General features: G+C 49.3%; 1 protein-coding gene across 1 annotated transcript in view; it reads right to left on the minus strand.

Moving 5' to 3' along the window:
• Positions 1-5,368: 5,368 nt before the first annotated feature.
• pip5kl1 (phosphatidylinositol-4-phosphate 5-kinase-like 1) overlaps positions 5,369-23,976 on the minus strand; it is a 35,442-nt gene continuing 16,834 nt past the window's right edge. Inside the window, exons 4-9 of the mRNA XM_080211774.1 lie at positions 23,474-23,598; positions 17,124-17,158; positions 12,960-13,015; positions 8,251-8,363; positions 7,506-7,668; positions 5,369-5,795 (exon numbers count right to left, since the gene is read on the minus strand). Of these exons, the coding sequence (XP_080067900.1) occupies positions 5,369-5,795; positions 7,506-7,668; positions 8,251-8,363; positions 12,960-13,015; positions 17,124-17,158; positions 23,474-23,598 (919 nt within the window). The remainder of the gene's footprint in view (positions 5,796-7,505; positions 7,669-8,250; positions 8,364-12,959; positions 13,016-17,123; positions 17,159-23,473; positions 23,599-23,976) is intronic.

Raw genomic sequence — 23,976 nt, forward strand, 5'->3', positions numbered from 1 at the left:
TCCCGGCCTGGGTCACTGTCTGTGTGGAATCTGCTCATTCTCCCCGTGTCTGCGTGGGTTTCCCCCAGGTGTCCCGGTTTCTTTTGATTTGATTTATTATTGTCACGTGTATTGACGTACAGTGAAAAGTATTGTTTCTTGTGCAAAGCATACCCTTCATAGAGAAGGAAAGGAGTGCAGAATGTAGCGTTACAGATCTACTTAAAGCGAGGTAGCCTAAAGCGAAAATGCTGGAAAATCTTAGCGGGTCTGGCAGCATCTATAGGGAGAGAAAAGAGCGGACGTTTCGAGTCCAGGTGACCCTTTGTCAAAGGTAAAAGGCAGAGAAAAGGCATGTTCTCTGTGCTTCCTGAAGCTGATGACAATCTCCTTTGTTTTGGTGACGTTGAGGGAGAGATTATTTTCACCGCACCAGTTCACCAGATTCTCTATCTCATTCCTGTCCTCTGTCTCGTCATTGTTTGAGATCCTCCCACAGCCTGAAAGAGGTGCTGGTTAGGGTGTATTGGCCGTGCTAAATTCTCCCTCAGTGTCCCTAGACAGCCGCTGGAGTGTAGCGACTGGGGGATTTTCACAGCAACTTCATTGCAGTGTTAATGTAAGCCTACTTGTGACACTATTAAACAAACTTTAACATTTACACGTAGGCCAGACACGGTAAGGATGGCAGATTTCCTTCCATAAAGGATAATAGCACTAGGCCATTGGCTCCCTGGGAGGTTACAAGGCTCTCATGGAGGGAGAGGGACTGGTCATCGTGTTCCATCTGTCTGGAGTATGGGACAGAACAATTGCCTGACCATCTATCTCTCATGTGTTTATTAAAAGAATCGGAATTATTCACAGACCGATAGCATTGAAAACTCTTTGCCGCAGAGGGCTGTGGAGGCCGGGTCATTGAGTGTCTTTAAGACAGAGATAGTTAGATTCTTGATTAATAAGATAGATTCTTATTAATTAATAGAAAAGTTCTTGATTAACAAGGGGATCAGGGGTTATTGGGGAAAAGGCAGGAGAATGGGGGATGAGAAAAGTTTCAGCCATGATTGAATGGTGGAGCAGACTCGATGGGCTGAATGGCCTAATCCTGCTCCTATGTTTTATAGAATTCTTACAGTGCAGGAGGAGAATATTCGACCCATTGAGTCTGCACTGACTACAATCCCCCCCCAGGCCCAATCCCCGTCACCCTACATATTTTCCCTGCTAATCCCCCTGACACTAGAGTCAATTCAGCACGGCCAATCCACCTAACCTGCACACCTTTGGACTCTGGGAGGAAACCGGTGCACCCAGAGGAAACCCACACAGACATGGGGAGAACGTGCAAACTCCAGACAGTTACCCCTGGCCGGGAATCGAACCCAGATCCCTGCAGCTGAGTCCACAGTCTGAAAGACTTGCTGGTTAGGGTGCATTGGCCGTGCGTAATTCTCCCTCAGTGTACCCGAACAGGAGCCGCCGGAGTGTGGCGACTAAGGGATTTTCACAGTAACTTCATTGCAGTATTAATGTAAGTCTACTTGTGACTAAGAAATAAACTTTACTCCAGATACACGCCAGCCATGATTTCATTGAATGGTGGGATAGGTTAGAGGGGCTGAGCTGCCTTCTCTTCCTGCATGTTGACCAATGAATATCTACCAGAATTAGCCTGTTGATGTTGGGTAATCCTCCAGGATTTAATCTGTGTCAGAAATGCCCACACATTCCTCCAGAGATTTAAAACCCATGCCTTTATTATGTTGGTACCAACACAATAAAGCCAGGAGAATTGTGAGTGTTAATAACAGGGCTCCATCCCAGAGGGTTGTGGATGACCCAACATTGAATAGATTTAAGACTAGAATAGACAGATTTTTGATCTCTCAGAAAATCCAGGGATTCTGAAGAAGTTCCGAGCAAGAGTCAGAATCATAGGGATGTACAGGGATGGACTTCTGAGGCTGTATAAGGTTCTGGTCAGACCCCATTTGGAGTATTGTGAGCAGTTTTGGGCCCCATATCTAAGGAAGGATGTGCTGGCCTGGGAAAGGGTCCAGAGGAGGTTCACAAGAATGATCCCTGGAATGAAGAGCTTGTCCAATGAGGAATGGTTGAGGACTCTGGGTCTGTACTTGTTGGAGTTTAGAAAGATGAGGGGGGGATCTTATTGAAACTTACAGGATATCGTGAGGCCTGGATAGAGTGGACGTGGAGAGAATGTTTCCACTCGTAGGAAAAACTAGAACTAGAGGGTACAACCTCAGGCTAAAGGGACGATCCTTTAAAACAGAGATGAGGAGGAATTTCTTCAGCCAGAGAGTGGGGAATCTGTGGAACTCTTTGCCGCAGAAGGCTGTGGAGGCCAGGTCACTGAGTGTCTTTAAAACAGAGACAGATAGGTTTTTGATTAATAAGGGGATCAGAGGTTATGGGAAAAGGCAGGAGAATGGGGATGAGAAAAATATCAGCCATGATTGAATGACAGAGCAGATTCGATGGGCCGAGTGGCCTAATTCTGCTCCTATATCTTATGGTCTGAAGTGAAGGCGCTATATAAATGGAAGTTTTGTTTTCAGATCAGATTGATTGCATGCAGAGTGTGTTAAAATGATGACAAGGGAAGGAATGGAAAAACCATTTAATTAAACTAGATTTTGCATTTACATTTTCAAATACTGTACAATTTATTAAATGGGTTATTTGCACAGTGAGAATCCATTATACATGATGCCTGAGTTTCAGTATTTTACAGATGTATTAAACCCTCCAGATCCTGACCCCAGAGTTCAGAATGTTACTGAGCTAGACACATACCTCCCCCATCACTGCGGATTAAAACACCTTCATTCAAACGTAGGGTGAGGGTCAAGGAGGGTGTGTCGTAATCATGCGCTTCTGTAGGAGTTGCTGATAAATTAACTGGTCCAATAGGAGCACGGGAGGGTCTGCTGGGTGCAGTATAAGTCACATGATTCAATGGGGGAGGGGTTTAGTACAAGTCATGTGACTGTGCAATACAAGTCACATGGTACATCATCAAGCACGTCCTCATAAGGTTATTAGGCGGAGTCCATTGGAACCATCCATGCTGGTTCTCCAGTCCATCCCACTCCCCCTGTTCTATCCCCGTGACCCTGAAAGTTTGTTTCCCTCGAGTGTCCGTTCAATTTCCTTTTGAAACCATTCCTTATCTCTGCCTCCACCGCCCTCAGCGAGTTCCAAGCCTCGCTGCATTTTCTCCTCCCGTTCCCCCTGCATCTCTTACCTGAAGCCTTAAATCTGATCCCCACTCCCCTCACACCCAAATCCTTCCATCATCAGCCAATGGGAACAGCTTATCTTTGCCCGTCTAATCTTTTTTTTTTCCGTATTCATTCATGGGAGGTGGGTAATGCTGGCTGGGCCCAGCGTTTACTGCCCATCCCCTCGAACCGAGTGGCTCGCTAGGCCATTTCCACCACGTCCTCGTCCTATACATCTCTCTCAGATCTCCCTTCAACCTCCTTCGCCTCAGGGAAAACAACCCCAGCTTCTAAAAACCTAACCTTGCGGTAAAAAGCCCCTCTTATCCCTGGAACCATTTCGGTAAATCTACCTCCACCCCCACCCCCCCCACCTCCCCACCCCCCCCAAAGTCCGATGTTCAGAACCCAACACAATACTCTAATTGTGGCCTAACCGGGTTCAGTGAGACCTCCTGCTGTTCGCCGTGTTGGTGGTGGGTTGGCATCCTGAGTGAACATTGACCCAGCCGCCCGGACGCTGGTGGAACTCTCACTGGGCCTTACACTGACTGTCTGGACGCTCCCCACCCCATCCAGTCTCCCCGTCAGCTGATCGCTGCCCTTCCATTCTGTGATGGCATTTCCAGAGGTCACCAGTCGAGGAGGAAGGGTAGGGGTGGGGGATGGTGTTGAACCACACAAAGGCCTGTAGACTCCGGCGGGATTTTCCGGTTTTGGGGCAAGCGTGGCTGGAAAATCCCACTGCACAGGAGGAGGCCACTCGGGCCATCGTCCCGGTGCTGGCTCCTTGAACCAGCTAGCCAATTAGTCCCACTCGCTCACTCTTTCCCCATTGGCCCTGTATGCATTATGTTACACAGTTTGGAATTGAATCCTGTTGCTGGTTCGGGCAGTGTGTTCCGGATCAGGAAGGAATTCTCCTCACCGCTCTCCTGGTTCTCTTTGCTACAGCTGAAGTCTTCACCTTGGGGGGACGGTCACAAGTCGGCTCCCGCGGGGTGCCGTCTGGACTGGTCACTGTGAGACAGTCGCGAACGAGGACCCTGAAAGCCTGTTCCCCCCCCCTCAAACATCCCACTTCCAAACACAAGATGTGAATCAAGATAGAATCAGAATCCCTACAGTGCAGAAGGAGGCCATTCAGCCCATCAAGTCTGCACTGACTACAATCCCACACAGGCCCTAGGGCCATAACCTCACACGTTTATACTAGTTTTCTCCCTGACACTAAGGGGCAACTTAGCCAAAGCCAATCCACCCAACCTGCACAACTTTGGACTTAAAATCAACCATCAGATCCAGCCTGATCCAGAATCTTATCCCAACCCTTTATTAATTCTCCTCAAACAACCCTCCCCTCCCCTCCCCCTGGGAGTCTGCGATTGGACTTGTTTTGGGTTAATAACTCGGGGAAATAGTTCCGTCACAGAATCTCCCTCCGGACGCACCTTTCACCCTCAGGTGAGGAGGAGGGGGGCACCTGAGGGGACGGCCGGACACTTAACCCCTCACTGGCCAACATGCCACATTCAGCCAAGATGCTGTGAGGACCTGGCTGGTGTTGAGAGAGCTGACGAGTTTGTGTCTGGGTTCCTGATTTAGTGTGTACAGCATTAGAAAATCATTCCCTATACGTGTTACGGAGCAGTGATTAGGAGTGTTTACTACGCCTAGGGTCAGCCAATGCTTGCTCGCTCCCTAGTGATGAAAGGCAGCCAATAGGATCATGCAGAGGCTGGGCAGTGTGTCCAGGTGCTCCCCGGGGATGGGGGGGGTCTCTCTCTCTCTCTCTGTCTCTGTGGGTGTTAATATCAGGGTCAGCGCCAACTTTCCCAGGAGTTAGTGTCGGAGTTACATAGCCACTCTGACCACTGACGGCCCTTCCCACCCAAGCCTTGGCTCAGCCAATTGACTAGGTTCCTCTTCCTTAATTAGGTTCCCCCCAACAACGCAGACCCCTCAAAACAACCCCACCCCCAACGCCAGGACTTCCAATCGAGCCATCGATTCCCCTCGGCTAAGGGGCCGGGGGCCTTCCTCTACTCTCCACTTCTCTGATAGGCCAAGCGCTTGTGCCCGTTACTCCTCGCGTCCCACCTCCCCCCCCACTCTAGCACCCCCGCACCCCCCCATTCCCCTTACACCGTGTGATCTTCCACCCACTGGCACAGTCGCTTGGCGTATTGGTCAGGGTGGACAGTGGAGAAGGATTGCCCCCGGTACCGGATGGATTTCCACAGGTGTTCCAGTTTCTTGCGGAAGCCGTAGACGGTGAAGATGTCGATGATGCCCACAAAGTAGCGGGACTGGGTGCCGTCGATGACGTGCAGAGAGTTCCGGAAGTTGGGCAGCAGCCGGCGGTTCTGGACGGTCGTGTCCGCCAGCTCCAGCTCCGAGCCTCCGCCGCTGCCCCTCGAGGACAGGGTGGCGCCGGGGATCTCCTTGACGCGGCACTCATCCGTGCCGCTCACCGTCTCTGCCACCAGCACTGCCGAATCCTCCTCCACCAGCCCCGGGACTGGCGTCCCCACCGAGGCGCTGGGGCTGCCCCCGCTGGTCAACGACCTGACAGACACAGAGAGGGTTCGTGCATTTATATAGCACCTTTTACCACCTTAAGCCAATCAGGTACCTTTGTATAGCCTTTGTTGCAATGCTGGGAAAATGTGACCAACTTACGCGCGCGGGGGCCCCGGGTTCGATTCCCGGCTCGGGTCACTGTCTGTGCAGACTCCGCACATTCTCCCCATGTCTGTGTGGGTTTCCTCCGGGTGCTCCGGTTTCCTCCCACAGCCCGAAAGACGTGCTGGTTAGGGTGCATTGGCCGTGCTAAATTCTCCATCAGTGTAACCCGAACAGGAGTGTGGCGACTGAGGGATTTTCACATTGCGGTGTTAATGTAAGCTTACTTGTGAGACTCATAAATAAACTTCTTAAAAACTTTATAATGGTCAAATAACCTGATTTCAATGATGCCGGGTCAGGGATAAATATTGGCCTCAGGTAATGAGGGAGAGTATTTATTTATCGGTATCACAAGTAAGGCTTACATTAACACTGCAATGAAGTTACTATGAAAATCCCCCAGCCCACACACCAGCTCCTGTTCGGGTTACACTGAGGGAGAATTTAGCATGGTTAATGCACCCTCACCAGCACGTCTTTTGGATTGTGGGAGGAAACCGGAGCACCCGGAGGAAACCCACACAGACACGGGGAGAATGTGCAGACTCCGCACAGTGACCCGAGGCCGGAATCGAACTTGGGTCCCTGGCGAAGGGGGCAGCAGCGCTAACCACCGCACTACTGTGCCACCCAGCAAAATAGTGCCACTGGATCATAGAATTCCTGCAGAAGGGGGGCCATTCGGCCCATTGAGTCTGCACCGACCACAATCCCACCCAGGTCCTATTCCCGTAACCCTACGTACTCACCCTCTCAGTCCCCCTGACACCAAGGGGTAATTTAGCACGGCCAATCAACCTAACCCACACATCTTTGGTATCCACCCAAGAGGGGTGGGGTGTGGGGTGTGGGGTGTGGGGTGTGGGGTGTGGGGTGTGGGGGGTGGGGGGTGGGGGGTGGGGGGTGGGGGGTGCCGGTCCCGGTTTAATAGCCGATCTGAAAGGCAGGCCTGCTCTCGCTCAGTACTGGAGCGTCAGGCTAGGATTTTCTGCTCCAGTCTCTGGAGTGGGGTTGAACCCTCGAAATTGCAGTCAAACATCTGATGCCCGTGACCCCGAACAGGAACACATTGCCCAGCACTGTCCTGGAATCACTCAGCACAAACAACAGGAGGCCACTCAGCCCATCCAGTCCTGGATCTTGCTAGTTGAGACTTTAGGCCCATTCGAATGCTGGATTGGCCCCAGAGGGGAAGCAGACCACACCAACCCCCCGTGCCCCTCTGTCTCCCCCCCATGCCCCTCCAACTCTGCCCCCCCCCCCGCACCCCTCCAACTCTGCCCACCCCCGCACCCCTCCAACTCTGCCCCCCCCCGTGCCCCTCCAACTCTGTCTCCCCATTCCCCCATGCCCCTCTGACTTCACCCCTCCCCATCCTCTCCATGCCCCTTCAACTCCTCCCCGTGCCCCTCCAACCCCCCCATCCCCCTGCGCCTCTCCAACTCCCCACACCCCCCTGACTCTCCCCCACCCCTTCCGACGCTGCGCCCCCACCCCTTTGCGTCCCTGCGACCCCCCCCCCATGCCCCTCTGACTCCTCCCCTCCCCCCCCCGCCCCCCCGCAGGATCGCTGCCGCTGTGTTTACGTACTTCTTGGTGCGGAGAATGACATTGGCAAAGGACCAGCTCTGCCGACGCTCGTCAAGATGCAGGGGCTGGTGGGCCAGCAGGAGGCTGTAGTCCAGAACATTCAGTCCTTTCAGATACTCCGTGTCAACTCCCACCTGTCGAACGAACCAGGCCTTTTGCTGATCTGGAACAGGAAGGTTCGGGAATCCAGAAACATCACAAAAAACACAGGCTGGGTACGGTGGGACGTGTTTATTCATTCACGGGATGTGGGCATCGCTGGGTTAGCCCAATATTTATCGCCCGTCCCTAATTAGCCCTGGAGAAGGTGGTGCTGGGCTGCTGCATTGAACCCACTGCAGTCCATGTGGGGTAGGTACACCCGCAGCGCTGTTAGGGGGGGAGTCGCAGGATTTTGACCCAGCGACAGTGAAGGAACAGCCGATATTATTTCTAAGTCAGGATGGTGTGTGGCTTGGAGGGGAATCTCCGGGCTGGGGTGTTCTCGGGATCTGCTGCCCTTGTGCTTCTAGGTGGGGGTGATCGTGGGTTTGGAAGGTGCTGTCTAAGGAACCTTGGAGATGGCACACACGGCTGCCATTGTGTGTCAGTGGCCAGTGGCAATCTTTATAGGATTGTAAATTCACAGGATAATGTGGCAATCTGATCTTCCTCAGTTAAATCCTGTCTGCTGGAGGGAAGTAAGTGTAGCTGTGGGCAGATTTTTAAGATTCGAGATTGGAAGGGGGTGAAGAATTCTCCTTACCCAGGCAAATTGAGTTCCCCTCGAAGTTCAAGTCTTTTAGCACCACGATGACATTGCTCCCCTCAGGGGCGGGATCTGTCCATCGACTCACCTGGCAACCCTTGATGTCATACCTGGGGAAAAGAGTAAGGTTACAGATTCCTGTCACACAGGTGGGGACTGGGGGTGAGATGTTATAATGTTAGTGTGTATAAAATTATTTTTAAAATGTTAAGAGTTGTAAAATTGCCAGGTCTGTTTAAAAACAAAATAACTTTTTCTTCCCATGCCTATCGCATTATAAACAAAGCAGATGCACAGAGTACACAGAGTGAAATATTATATCGCCAGTAATGCTGCCATGACAACAGAACATGTTTTTTCAAGTTTGTCCCATCAATTTGAAACAGGCATCTGAATAACAGCAGCCTATCAGATTTGAATTTGATGTTTCGATAACCTGTAAACCAATCTTATTGTGGGGGTTTTGGTATGTCATCGGGGGCATAAAGGCCACAGCTCCCAGCTCCAAATGGCCAGAAGACCACTGACCAGCAACTGCCACAGATCATAGTTCCCAGAGAGAGAGAGAGAGAGAAAGAGCGAGAGAGTAACTGCTCTGTAACGGTGTAACAGCCACATTTATGCCCTAAAAGAAAGCCTCATCTCAATCCTAAAGGTGCCAACAGAAGAACAAAAGACAGAACAAAATCAGTTTAAAAAAAAGACAGAAGATTCCAGAAAATAAAACCTGATTGCATTTTGAGAGTGACTAAAACTTCTATATTTTTGTTAATCAGTGGGAATCATATTTCTCTAAATGGCATTCCAGAGAATAGTGTTTTATTTGGTTTGTTAATAGTTTAGTTAACCTGTTCATTTTAGTTAGATAAATAAATGTTGATTTTTCAGAGCCTCAGGGAGTTATTTTGATAATCCCTCTTCTCACAGATTATGGCTACAAATTGGGAGAGGGGAGTGTGCAGAGGGACCTGGGTGTCCTTGTACACCAGTCACTGAAGGTAAGCATGCAGGTGCAGCAGGTGGTAAAGAAGGCAAATGGTCTGTTGGCCTTCATTGCGAGAAGTTTCGAGTACAGGAGCAGGGATGTGTTGTAGCAATTATACAGAGCCTTGGTGAGGCCACACCTAGAGTATTGAGTGCAGTTTCGGTCTCCTTTCCAGAGGAAGGATTTCTTGGTGTCGAGGGAGTGCAGAGAAGGTTTACCAGGCTGATTCCGGGAATGGCTGAACTGATATACGAGGAGAGATTGACTAGGTTAGAATTGTTTCGCTGGAGTTCAGATGAACGAGGGGGATTTCATAGAGATTTATAAAATTCTAACAGCACTAGACAGGGTAGGTGCAGGGAGGACGTTCCCGATGGAGGGGGAGTCCAGAACCAGGAGTCACAGACTGAGGATTCGGGGTAGACCATTGGAGGTGAGGAGACATTTCTTCACCCAAAGAGCGGTGAGCCTGTGGAATTCAATACACAGGAAGTAGCTGATGCCAAAACTTTGAATGTATTCAAGAGGCGGCTGGATATAGCACTTGGGGCGAATGGGATCAGAGGTTACGGGGAGAAAGCAGGATTAGGCTATTGAGTTGGATGATCAGCCATGATAGTAATGAATGGTGGAGCAGGTTCGAAGGGCTGAATGGCCTCCTCCTGCTCCTATCTTCTATATTTCTATTATGAAGCGAAGTATTTCTCTGAGTGATTGAGGATTAGTTCTCAGAGAGGAGATCAACCCCCCACTCCTTGTAACAAGAAGTGATGGGATAGTGGAGAAGGGGATGGGGGGGGTGAGGACCAGGTTAAATTAACAATCCTGGACAGGGGACTTTGGAACCAGAAAGGACTACTTAATTTTACTCTTGTGGGATCTTTCGTATGGTTTTCTTTATGCAAAGATTTCATAGAATAGAATGATAGAATCCCTACAGTGCAGGAGGCCGCCATTCAGCCCACTGAGTTTACCCTGACCACATTCCTACCCAGGCCCTATTCCCATAACCCCATATATTTACTCTGCTAATCCCCCAATGCTAGGGTCAATTCAGCACGGCCAATCAAACCTAATCCACACATCTATGGAGGGGAGAAACTGGAGCACCTGGAGGAAACCCACGCAGACACAGGGAGAATGTGCAGACTCCACGCAGACGGTGACCCAAGCTGGGAATCGAACCCGAGTCCCTGGCACTGAGAGGCAGCAGCACTAACCACTGTGTCACCCCAATTTGAATATATTTCTGCCTCTGTAACTAATTATGTTAAGCTTTAAAGCTAACTTAGACACATTTTAAAACTCAGCTGGGAATGCTGGGACAAGCTTAGAAATTGACTGAATTCTTTGAAAGAACAACGCAAGCGAGGCTCTTTTTTAATAAGCAAAATGAAGTTTTTCACAAACAAAGCTTTCATGGTCACAGCTGCAAACTGTTTATGAAAGTTAGAGACACTGCTTGCATCTTGGGATTTTATAACACAGATAACCGCAAAGTTATAATACTCTGTACAGCTATACGTGTGGGCAGTGTAGGTTTGGATCGGGTCTGTATCAGGACTTGCTTTTGACGGTATCTAAATAAAAGCAAATTACTGCGGATGCTGGAATCTGAAAATCAAAAGAGAAAGTGCTGGAAAATCTCAGCAGGTCTGGCAACATCTGCAAGGAGGGGAAAGAGCTGATGTTTCGAGTCCAGATGACCCTTTGTCAAAGCTGATTAGTATCTACCTCTCTCTCTCTTTCTTTCTCACTCTCTGGAGAATTCCTTTTTTCACTTTCTGTAATATTAATTTTAAGTTTTATTCAGTAAAGGTTATTCAACGGGTCAGAGCTGTGTCCGTCTATTCTGAGGAATGAATGGACCCTATAATAAAAGACAATTGCCATTGTCACCCAGCTGATTTCCTTTAATTCTGTCGATGACTTATTTTCAGTTTTATTACAGACAAAATCTGGCAGCTCTCTCAACAATAGCGGAAACATTTTTCAGGACTGCCTCTGCGTGTTTTTTTTTTAAACATAAATACAATGCAGGTGTTTTCTCTGACAGTCTGTAACACATGTACTTTTCTTATTAATAACCCGGGAGTGTGCACGTTTACATCTCAGTGTCCGTAACTGAGCTGCGTTTAAACCAGCCAGCCATCTCCACAGCAACACCACTGGTTTTCTGTGCACACACGGGTAATGATGCGCACAGACCTCTTCAGGAGCACAAAGGACATTTAGTAATTGGGAACATTAGGTGGCACAGTGGGTTAGCACTGCTGCCTCACAGTGCCAGGGACTTGGGGGTCACTGTCTGTGTGGAACATAGAATGTTCCAGCACAGTACAGGCCCTTTGGCCCTCGATATTGTGCTGACCAGTGGAACCAATCTAAAGCTCACCTAACCAAAACTATTCCAATATCATCCATATGTTTATTCAATGACCATTTAAATGCCCTTAATGTTGATGAGTCCACTACTGATGCAGGCAGGGCATTCCACACTCTTACTACTCTGAGTAAAGAACCTACCTCTGACATCTGTCCTATATCTAACTCCCCTCAATTTAAAGCTATGTCCCCTCGTGCTAGCCATCTCCATCCAAGCAAAAAGGTTCACACTGTCCACCCTATCTAATCTTCTCATATGCCTTTATTAAGTTGCCTCTTAACCTTCTTCTCTCTAATGAAAACAGCCTGAAGTCCCTCAGTCTTTCCTCCTAAGACCTTCCCACCATACCAGGCAACATCTTGGTAAACCTCCTCTGCACCCTTTCCAATGCTTCCACAGCCTTCCTATAATGCGGCGATCAGAACTGCACACAATAAGAGATTTAGAAAAGATTTGAGGAAATATTTTTCACCCAGAGGATGGTGGGAATCTGGGACTCTCTGTCTGAAAGGGTGGTAGAGATGGGACCCCTCGTAAGAAGCGTATAGATGAGCACTTGAAGCAAAACAGTAAGGCCAGAGGAGATGAAATGTGGAGGTAAGCTAGCTAGTAAATTGAAAGAAGATTGCAAGAGTTTTTTTTAGGCATATAAAAAGGTAAGAAAGAGGCAAGAATGGTCATTGGACCACTGGAAAATGAGGCTGGTGAAGTAATAACAGGGGACAAAAATGGCGGAGGAACTGAATGGGTATTTTGTATCAGTCTTCACAGTGAAAGACACCAATAACATGCCAGGACTTCAAGGAGAGTCCAGGAGCGGAGGTAAATGCAGTGGCCATCATTAAGGAGAGTGAGCCTTAAGGAAGGGCCTGTGCAGGATACTGCGAGGCCCTGGATAGAGTGGACATGGAGAGGATGTTTCCACTAGTAGGAAAAACTAGAACCAGAGGGAACAACCTCAGGCTAAAGGGACGATCCTTTAAAACAGAAGGAATTTCTTCAGCCAGACAGTGGGGAATCTGTGGAACTCTTTACCGCAGAAGGCTGTGGAGGGCCAGGTCATTGAGTGTCTTTAAGACAGAGATAGATAGGTTCTTGATTAATAAGGGGACCAGGGGATATGGGGAAAAGAATGGGGATGAGAAGAAAGCAGCCACGATTGAATGACAGAGCAGACTCGATGGGCCGAGTGGCCTAATTCTGCTCCTATGTCTTATGGTCTCTCTCCATGTTATAAAACTCAAGCTTACAGCGCGAGACCCTCAGATAAAAACAGCTGGCGGAAGATCATCCAATACGCGACTAGATAAAATAATTCCTGAAATGATTACATACCTGTCAACAATTCTCTCGTCAGGGTAAAAGACACTCTGCATTACAATGAAGTATTTCTGTCAAGAAAGAAAAACTCTCTTCAGGAACCTGGGAACAGTGGATACATTATTGGACCAGTAATCCAGGGAGCCGGACTAATGATCCGAGTTCAAATCTCACCACAGCTGCTAAAGAATTTAAGTTATTTAAAATAAATCTGGAATTATAAATTAGCATTGAAAAAAAAAACTCCATCACTAATGTCCCAATCGGGAAGGGAAATCTGCCGTCCTTACCCGGTCTGGCCTACATGTGACTCCAGAGCCACAGCAATGAGGTCGACTCTTAACTGTACTCTGAAATGGCCGAGTGAGACATTTATGTGTGTCTAAGCAGGCAGCTCACAGCACCTCCTGAAGGTTAATTAGGGATGGGAAATAAATGCTGGTCTAGCCAGCGACACCTACGTCCCATAATGCATGGAATGTATTCAAGAGGCGGCTGGATATAGAATGGGATCAAAGGTTATGGGGAGAAAGCAGGATTAGGCTATTGAGTTGGATGATCAGCCATGATCGTAATGAATGGCGGAACAGGCTCGAAGGGCAGAATGGCCTCTTCCTGCTCCTATCCTCTATGTTTCTGTGTTTCTGTAAATGAATAAAGAAAAGTTTCGGTGCTGAACCCACCTGGTCACCCTATTACAGAAAGGATATTATTAAACTAGAAAGAGTGCAGAAGAGATTTACTAAGATGCTACCGGGGACTTGATGGATTGAGTTATAAGGAGAGGCTGGATAGACTGGGACTTTTTTCCCTGGAGTGTAGGAGGCTGAGGGGTGATCTTATAGAGGTCTATAAAATAATGAGGGGCACAGATCAGCTAGATAGTCAATATCTTTTCCCCAAAGGTAGGGGCGTATAAAACTAGAGGGCATAGGTTTAAGGTGAGAGGGGAGAGATACAGAAGGGTCCAGAGGGGCAATTTTTTCACACAGAGGGTGGTGAGTGTCTGGAACGAGCTCTCAGAGGTAGTAGTAGAGGTGGGTACAATTTTGTCTTTTAAAAAACGTTTAGACAGTTACATGAGTAAGATGGGTATAGAGGGATATGGGCCAAATGTGGGCAACTGCAGCTAACTTAAGGGTTTAAAAAAAAGGGCAGCATGGACATGTTGGGGCGAAGGGCCTGTTCCCATGCTGTAAACCTCTATGACTCCCAACCTGTGCTCAGATGCTGCACATTTCCAAGCGGCTGCCATCTTTCCCACACCCCACTCGTTGAAGTATCCCATTGGTTGTGAAGATCTCATTGAGTGCTCTGAGATACAGCGGTCAGAGTTTTCCTGCAGACTTCCGGATCCCGATACCCCGGTGCCTGGACCAGACCGAGTCCCAAACCCCTGCTTGTCCGAAGCCAGACCACTGGGGGGGGGGGGGGGGAGGCTATTCCGGGAGGCAGCTTCCTAATTGGAGGACAGGATTCACTCCTGGAACCGCTGACCCAATCACAGGACACGAACAGAGTGGACAGGGAGCAGCCGTTCCCCTTAGTTGCAGGGTCAAGTCACAAGGGGGCATCGGTTCCATCATACAATACAATCCCCACTGTGCAGGAGGCCATTCAGCCCATCAAGTCTGCACCAACCACAATCCCACCCAGGCCCTATTCCCGTAATCCCACCTATTTACCCTGGCTAGTCCCCCGATACTAAGGGGGCAATTTAGCAACGGCCAATCAACCTAACCCACGCATCTTTGGACTGTGGGAGGAAATCGGACCACCCGGAGGAAACCCACGCAGACACGGGGAGAATGTGCAGAGTCCATACAGACAGTGACCCAAGCCGGGAATCGAACCCAGGTCCCTGGTGCTGTGAGGCAGCAGTGCTAACCACAGTGCCGCCCCAGGTGAGGGGCAGGAGGTTTAGGGGGGTTGTGAGGAAAACCTCTTTTTTTCTTTACCCAGAGGGTGGTGAGGGTCTGGAACGTGCTGCCTGGGAGGGTGGTGGAGGTGGGATGCCTCACATCCTTTAAAAAGTATCTGGATGAGTACCTGGCACATCACAAACTTCAGGACAAGTGCTGGCAGGTGGGACTTCAGGTGCTTCTAAGGTGTCAGTGCAGACTTGATGGGCCGAAGGGCCTCTTCTGCACTGTGGGATTCTGTGATTTGCACCGGGAGAGGCAGGAGCTGCAGGGGAGGGTAGTTGAACGTGAGTGCGCTTGACTTGGAAGGACCCCGAGTGGAATAAAAATAACGGAATGATTAAAGGAGAGATGGGAGGCATCAGGTCCCGTGGGAAAACTCCTCTGGGAGTGAGGGATTGAGGGGGGCAGGGGGTGCCATGTCTTCCCTTCCTGCGTCCCCAATGGGGTACGGAACCACCATCCTCCTGCAGGGAAGGTGCCCCCCAAGCTGACAGCCTCCTGCCAGGAAGCTGATAAAATTACCCCAATTAAGGTCGTAATTATTTAAATTTATTGTCCTGGCTCCATTCCGTGGGAAGCCGGTCCTCGTCCTGCCTTTCCCAGCGGCTGGAATGTTTCTGGGATCTAGCTCCAAGTCTGGGAAAATTCTGCCTCCAGTGATTCTATATAACGTGGGAATCGAGTCAACCGAGTCGGCAGCCTGCCATAGAGGCTTACAGCATGGAAACAGGCCCTTCGCCCATCTTGTCCATGCTGCCTTTTTTTAAACCCGTAAGCTAATCCCAATTGCCCACATTTGGTCCATATCTCTCTATACCCATCTTAGCCGTGTAACTGTCTAAACGCTTTTTAAAAGACAAAATTGTACTCGCCTCTACTACTACCTCCGGCAGCTTGTTCCAAACACTCACGGCCCTCTGTGAAAAAATTACCCCTCTGGACGCTTTTGTACCTCTCCCCTCTCACCTTAAACCTCTAGTTTTAGACTCCCCTACCTTTGGGAAAAGATATTGACTATCTAGCTGATCTGTGCCCCTCATTATTTTATGGACCTCTATAAGATCACCCCTCAGCCTCCTACGCTCCAGAGAAAAAAGAGTCCCAGTCTATCCGGCCTCTCCTTATAACTCAAACCATCAAATCCCGATAACATCCTAGTAAATCTCTTCTGCACTCTGTCTAGTTTAATAATATCCTTTCTGTAATAGGGTGACCAGAGGTGCCATTCCTGGTCTGGCCAGTAGGGGACAGTGCTTGTACAGGAATGAGTGTACCTGAGTGAGAGTTGGTTTCAAAGCCTCTCGCTCTCTCACCCCCTTAGGGGAAATTTACTGAAACTTCCACATTGGCAGCGACTGAGGACATTTCCCCTCATGGCTAGTTTCACAGTTTGTGCCCAATTAAACACTGATCATGACGAGGACCCACTCTGAGTAGAGTTTTACTCTGGGAGCTCTGTCTAACCAACAGGCTCACAATTTAAATGTTGTGGCTTGACTTTGTCTTAATTTTGGTCCATTTTGATCAGATCAGTTCTTCTCACTTTATTTCCATTTAATTTTAGGTCTGTGTGTGTGTCAGCTGTGAACACCTTTGGTCCCCTTATCACAGGGAGGTCCCTGGGATTGGAGGCAGTGCAGAGAAGGTTCACTGGGTAGATTTTGGGTAGAGGGATTTTCTTATGGGGAGATCGAGTAGGTTGGGTCTGTACTCACTGGAGTTTAGAAGAATGTGACACAACCTGATAGAAGTCTACAAGATTATGAGAAACAGGGACAGAGCGGATAGTCAGGAGCTTTTCCCCAGGGTGGAACAGTCAGTTACTGGGGGGCACAGGTTTAAGGTGCGAGGGGCAAGGTTTAGAGGAGATCGTATGAGGCAAGTATTTTACACAGAGGGTGGTGGGCGCCTGGAACTCACTGCCGGGGGAGGGAGTGGAAACGGATACGATAGTGACTCTTAAGGGGGTGTCCGGGAAAATACTCGAATAGGTTGGGAATGGAGGGATAGGTCCCTGGAATGGTTATAGATCAAATCGGGCAGCACGATTGGTGCAGGCTTGGAGGGGCCGAAGGGCCTGTTCCTGTGCTGTAATTTTCTTTGTTCTTTGAGCGTGTGTGAGTGTGACAGTGAGTGAAAGCCTGTGTGTGCGTGTGTGTGTGTGTGTGTGTGTGTGTGTGTGTGTGTGTGAATACGAGTGAGCGTACGTGTGAGACAGTGCGGTTTCTCACAGGGATTGTAAACAGCGACTCACCATTCTCTCGTGAGGTATCTTGATACTGTGTACACCTGTGAGCAAGAAGAGAGCAGAAAACCTCAGATAACCAACGATCACAGGAAGAATCACAGATAAAACAGACTCAGTTATTAATCATCGATATTCTAATGCTGATCTCCAACCGGAGATTGTCATCAGGTTCATTCATTTACTGACTGCATGGCCTGAATGTTCCCCCCTCCCCCCCCTCCACCACCACGGGTATCGTAGCTGGCAGGACATGCAGGGGTCCCTGGGGGAGCGCGTCAGTATTTACAGGGGGTCCCTAGGGGAGTGTGTGTCAGTATATCCAGGAGGCCCCAGTAATTCTGTGCAGACATACTGGAGCACCCTTGAGGGCCCCACTCTGTTTCCCCCCCCGCAGTATTGCCTGCTAACTGCAGCAGGCGCTAGTGGACATTCCAGGAGGGGGGGGTCATTCTCCCAGCATTCCCACCTCCGTCCTCACATCGAGTGGAAATCTGGCAGTCCCCCTCCCCTTCCCCAGGAGACTCCAGTGTCCCTGGACCTTACTGGCAAAGGCTCTGGCATCAGCTGCCTCTTATTTCCGACCAGGGCTCTTTAATCTACCCTGGAGATCCCAGATTTGCACTGATGTGTGACCGGGACTTCGCCTGGAAAACGGTTACAGGATCATAGGATCCCTACAGTGCAGAAGGAGGCCATTCAGCCCATTGAGTTTGCACTGACTCTCTGACAGAGTATCGTATCCAGGCCCTTTCCCTATCTCTGTAACCCCTCACATTTATCATGGCTAATCCACCTCACCTACATATCTTGGGACACCAAGGGGCATGGCCATAGAATAGAGTCATAGAATCCTACAGCGCAGGAGGCCATTCTGCCCATCGAGTCTGCACCAACCACAATCCCACCCAGGCCCTATCCCCGTAACCCCATGCATTTATCCTAGCTAATTTCCCTGACACTAAGGGGCAATTTAGCATGGCCAATCCACCTAACCCACACATCTTTGGGCTGTGGGAGGAAACCCACGCAGACACGGGGAGAATGTGCAGACTCCACACCGACAGTGATCCAAGGCTGGAATTGAACCCGGATCCCTGGCGCTGTGAGGCAGCAGCGCTAACCACTGTGCTTTGGCTGAATTGCCAGAATGGGTGCCCACTGGTCTCCCGTACTCCCCTACCAGAGGGGTAGTGAGGCACGGAGGGAGAAGATTGTCCTCTTGAGGAGATTGAGAGCCTATTAGCTGAGCATGTCTGGCGATGGTGGTTTGGTAGCATTTCCAATTCACATGAAGAGATTAAGGACCTGTTTATCAACAATGATTTATTGTGTAGCCATGTCGGTATCTAATAAACACAGGATAATGACTATTAGGGAGGAATTACTGGCAATTACACTATCCAGAGATTCAAATAACCTCCTAAATGGTGACATTCAGTCTCCTGTAGTTTGAATCTATTATTTCGACCCTCCCAAGATGGAAACAACACGGTGATCACCCCAGGGGATTGGCTATTTTTTCAAGAGTACAACACGTCTCCTGTGACATTATTCAGGGAACGAGTAAATAAATCTATCCCTTGCCCACTGCACTCAGCCCTCATGGACCCAATCACAAAGCTGTTGCTTTGTGCTTAGTTACATAACAATTCAACGTCCACATTAGGAGGAGGAGGAGGAGGCTATTCTGCCCCTCGAGTCTGCCCCGACATTTGAGAAATTTGTGATTGATCTGATGGTGATCTTGGCTCTGCCCCTCAACTCCCTCATCAATCAAGGATCTGTGTAACTCAGCCTCCACTGAGGAGAGAGATCCATAGCTAACAACTCACTGAGGGGAGAACATTCTTCTCATCCCTGGCCTAAATGGGAGATCACCTGCACGTTCTAAGTTCAGCCTTAAGGCAGATCATATTCCACTCCAAAAGGATACAGACCCAACCATTCCTCATGAGAATGCGGGAAGTGTTTCTACAGTTGTACAGGGCCTTGGTGAGACAACACTGAGAATAGCCTCCCTCCATGCTCACCAACCATCCAATAGGAGTGTATGGGGACCTACAGGCACCCGTTCTAGCAATTCAGCCAAGGTACATTGGTTTAGCACTGCTGCCTCACAGCGCCAGGGACCCGGGTTCGATTCCAGCCTCGGATCACTGTCCATGCGGAGTCTGCATGTTCTCCCGGTGTCTGCGTGGGTTTCCTCTGGATGATCCAGTTTCCTCCCACAGTCCGAAAGATGTGCAGATTTCACGGACTGGCCATGCTAAATTACCCCCCTCACCATTCCAGGAATCAGTCAAGTGAACTTTCTCCAAAGTGCTCCTGATCCAATGTCATCATTTTTGAAATACGGAGACTAAAACTATATACAATATTCTCGATGTGGTTTCACCAAAACCCTGACAACTAAAAGGAACATTTTTATATTTCATTCACTTTGCCACAAATGACAACATTCTATTTGTCTTCCTAAGCATTGGCTGCACCTACATACTAACTTTTCCTGATTTATCTATCAGGATAGCCAGATCCCTCTGTACCTCAGGCGTTTGGCAATCTCTCTCCATTTAAATCATTTGTGCTTTTTCAGTTCTTCCTGCTAAAGTGGACAAGTTCACATTTTCCCACATTATATTCCACTCACTGAATTACTGCCCACTTCCTAAACCTGTCCGTATCCCTTTGTAGACACTTTGGGCGGGATATTCCGGCCACACTCTCCCCAAGGCCAGGAATTTCCGCCCCCCTCGGCGCTGACCCTCCCACAGGGCCGCTGCCCCCTCGGCGCTGACCCTCCCACAGGGCCGCTGCCCCCTCGGCGCTGACCCTCCCACAGGGCGGCCGCCCCCTCGGCGCTGACCCTCCCACAGGGCAGTGCCCCCATCCCCCTCGGCGCTGACCCTCCCACAGGGCAGTGCCCCCATCCCCCTCGGCGCTGACCCTCCCACAGGGCGGTGCCCCCTCGGCGCTGACCCTCCCACAGGGCGGTGCCCCCTCGGTGCTGACCCTCCCACAGGGCGGTGCCCCCTCGGCGCTGACCCTCCCACAGGGCCGCTGCCCCTCGGCGCTGACCCTCCCACAGGGCGGTGCCCCCTCGGCGCTGACCCTCCCACAGGGCGGTGCCCCCATCCCCCTCGGCGCTGACCCTCCCACAGGGCGGTGCCCCCTCCCCCTCGGTGCTGACCCTCCCACAGGGCGGTGCCCCCTCCCCCTCGGCGCTGACCCTCCCACAGGGCGGTGCCCCCTCGGCGCTGACCCTCCCACAGGGCGGTGCCCCCTCCCCCTCGGTGCTGACCCTCCCACAGGGCCGCTGCCCCTCGGTGCTGCACTGAGGAGGATCAGTTTCAGTTTTGAGCTGAAGTGTCTGGAGTGGGGATTTGAAATCAGAATCTTCTGGATTAATCAGAGTGAATCAAAATAGCTAAGAATTCGAAGTAAAAATATGGTAAAAACACCTGATCACCTGAAGTCCAATCTGGCTGCCTTTAATGTAGTTAAACACAAACTTACACATTTGGAACAGGAGTAGGCCATTCGGCCCCTTGACCCTGCTCCGCCATTCTATAAGATCGTGGCTGCTCTGATTGTAACCTCATTCTCACATTCCCGCTGATCCCCTGATAACCTTTCAGCCTGTTGTTTTATCAAGAATCGATCTCGCTCTGCCTTATAAATATTCAAAGGTTCTGCTTCCACTCCCTGTTTGGGAAGAGAGTTCTACAGACTCATCACCTCTGAGAAAAAAAACATTTAGGACCATAACAGCATAAATATAGGAGCTGAATTAGGCCACTCGGCCCATCAAGTCTGCTCTGCCATTCAATCATGGCTGATATTTTTCTCATTCCCATTCTCCTGCCTTTCCCTATAACCCCAATCCCCTTATTCATCAAGAACCAATCTGTCTCTGTCTTAAAGACACTCAATGACCTGGCCTCCACAGCCTTCTGCGTCAAAGAGTTCCACAGATTCACCACTCTCTCTGGCTGAAGCAATTCCTCCTCATCCTAGTTTGGGGGCGTTTAAGAGATCAGTGGATAGGTTTATGGACGAAAAGGGATTGGTTTAGGTTAGTGGGTTATTGTTTTTTAACTGGTCGGCGCAACATCGTGGGCCTAAGGGCCTGTTCTGCGCTGTAATGTTCTATGTTCTATGTTCTATCTCTGTTTTAAAGGATCGTCCCTTTAGCCTGAGGTTGTGCCCTCTGGTTCTTGCGGAAACATCCTCTCCACCTCCACTCTATCCAGGCCTCGCAGTTTCAATAAGATCCCCCTAAATAAATAGCCTAAATTTCTCCTTATCTCTGTCTTTAATGATAACCCTTTTTTGTAAACAATGACCCCCAGTTCTAGGTTCTTCCACAAGAGGAAACATTCTCTCCATGTCCACCCTGTCAATAACCCCTCAGGATTTTAAAGGCTTTGATTAAGTTGCCTCTTACTCTTCTGAACTCCAGCGGATCCAAGCCTAACCTCCCAACCTTTCCTCAGAAGGCAACCCGCCCATTCCTGATACTAGTCTGTTAAATGTTCTCTGAACTGCTCCCTACACACTTTCACATTCCTTAATTATAGAGATCAGTACCGTACACAGTATTCTACACGCAGTCTCATCAATCGCCTGTATGGATGAAGCAAAACCTCCCTATGTTTATAATTAAATCCCCTTCACAATAAATGATAACATTCCATTTCCATTTCCTAATTGCTAGCTGTTGCTGTGTACCAGCCTTTTGTGATTTATGCACTAGGACGCCCAGGTCCCTCTGCATCTCAGAGCTTTGCAATCTCTCACCATTTGTGGATAGTAAGCTTCTTTTTTTTTATTCTTCCCGCCAAAATAGACTATTTCACATTTGTCCACTTTGTACAACATTTGCCAGATTTTTGCCCATTCACCTGATCATCTATATCTTTGTAGCCTCCTTATGTCATCTTCACAACTTACATTCCTAACTATCTTCGTGTCCAAAAATGTGCGGGTCAGGTTGATTGGCCGTGCTAAATTGACACATAGGTGTCGGGGGGACTAGCAGGATAAATACGTGGTGTTACAGGAATAGGCCTGAGTGGGATTGTGGTCGGTGCAGACTCAACGGGCTGAATGGCCTCTTTCTGCACTGTAGGGATTCTATGTGTCGCCAGCAAATTTAGCATCCACACCTACAATCCTCTAATTCAAATCATTTGTATAATTGTAAAGAGTTGAGGCCCCAGCACTGATCCCTGTGGTACCCAACTCTCCACATCCCGCCAACCAGAAAAAGACCCATTTATGCCAACTCTGTTTCCTGTCATCTGGCTGATCCTGACATCGAGGCCAAACCAGGCACCAGATGCAAGATTTTCTATCGATCAGGAACGATAGAGCCTTTTTGCTCCAGATAAGAACAAAGCTGGAGGTGTTGACCCGACAAAGATCATTCAAATGATGATAGGCTCGGTGTAGAGCAGATACTTCCATGTGTGAGACTTTCAGTATATAATAAATAACCCATAAATCCAATCAGAGAATAGGGCAGAAACCTCTTTGCCCAGACAGTGGGGAGAGTGTGAAACTCACTGCCACATGGCGGGGTGGGGGGGGGAAGGAGGATTGGAAAATATAGCGAGCCTCAGTAATGGTATAACGCACAAGAAACAATACTTTTCACTCTACACTAATACATGTGACAATAATGAATCAAAACTGGAGACTGACACTGGGATATTCTGATCTCCGTCTCTCGGTTACACACTACCCCCAGTAACAGAACCACCCTGCGAGAGCTCTTTATCATCATGGAAAAGAATCACAGAATCCCTACAGTGCAGAAGGAGGCCATTTGGCCCATCGAGTCTGCACCAACCACAATCCCACCCAGGCCCTATTCCCATAACCCCACACATTTACCCTGCTAGTCCCCCTGACGCTAGGGTCACTTTAGCATGACCAAATCGACCTAACCCACACAACTTTTGGTCTGTGGGAGGAAACCCATGCAGACACAGGGAGAACGTGCAAACTCTGCACAGACAGTGACCCGAGCTGGGGATTGAACCCGGGTCCCTGGCACTGTGAGGCAGCAGGGCTAACCACTGTACCACCATGCCATGCCTACTGTAGGGATTCTAGGGTACAAGGTAAGGAAGGCAGGTGAATTTTCAGGCTAATCGATGATAGTTTGGTGTCACCATGGCTGAGGTTTGCTTTATTTTCCAATTTGTCTTTAGTTAATTGAATTTAAATTCTGTGGTGGGATTTGAACCCAGGTTCCTGGCGCGCTAGGACTGGGCCTCTGCATTACTCGTCCCGTGACATTACCACAGCATCGACACAGCCCGCTGAAACGAGGAGGTTCCTTTTCCTCTTACCGAGGAACTTGACCAGCAGGGAGTGTGGGTATTTCTCCATGTGCTGTATGTAGGAGCGGAGGTTAGACAGCAGAAACTTCATCTCTCTCTTCTCCTGGGTTTTCAGGAAAATCCTCTTGTCGTTCCTGAGACAGATTCAAAACAAATTAAACAGCTTACTTCCTCTCCCGAGAACCAGCAGCTCAACCCTGACACCCGTGTCGAGGGATAGGGACTGGAAAAGGAATGGGGAAATGACGGTGGGCGGATGGGGAGGGGGAATGAGCCATAAGACCTTAAGACATAGGAGCAGAATTAGGCCACTTGGCCCATCGAGTCTGCTCTGCCAACCAATCATGGCTGATATTTTTCTCATCCCCCATTCTCCTGCCTTTTCTCCAAATCCCCTGATCCACTTATTAATCAAGAACCTATCTGTCTCTGTCTTAAAGACACTCAGTGACCTTCTGCAGCAAAGAGTTCCACAGATTCCCCACTCTCTGGCTGAAGAAATTCCTCCTCAT

This window comes from Carcharhinus amblyrhynchos, chromosome 25 (assembly GCF_965287045.1).
Source record: "Carcharhinus amblyrhynchos chromosome 25, sCarAmb.v2.hapA, whole genome shotgun sequence".
NCBI classification, from domain to species: Eukaryota; Metazoa; Chordata; class Chondrichthyes; order Carcharhiniformes; family Carcharhinidae; genus Carcharhinus; species Carcharhinus amblyrhynchos.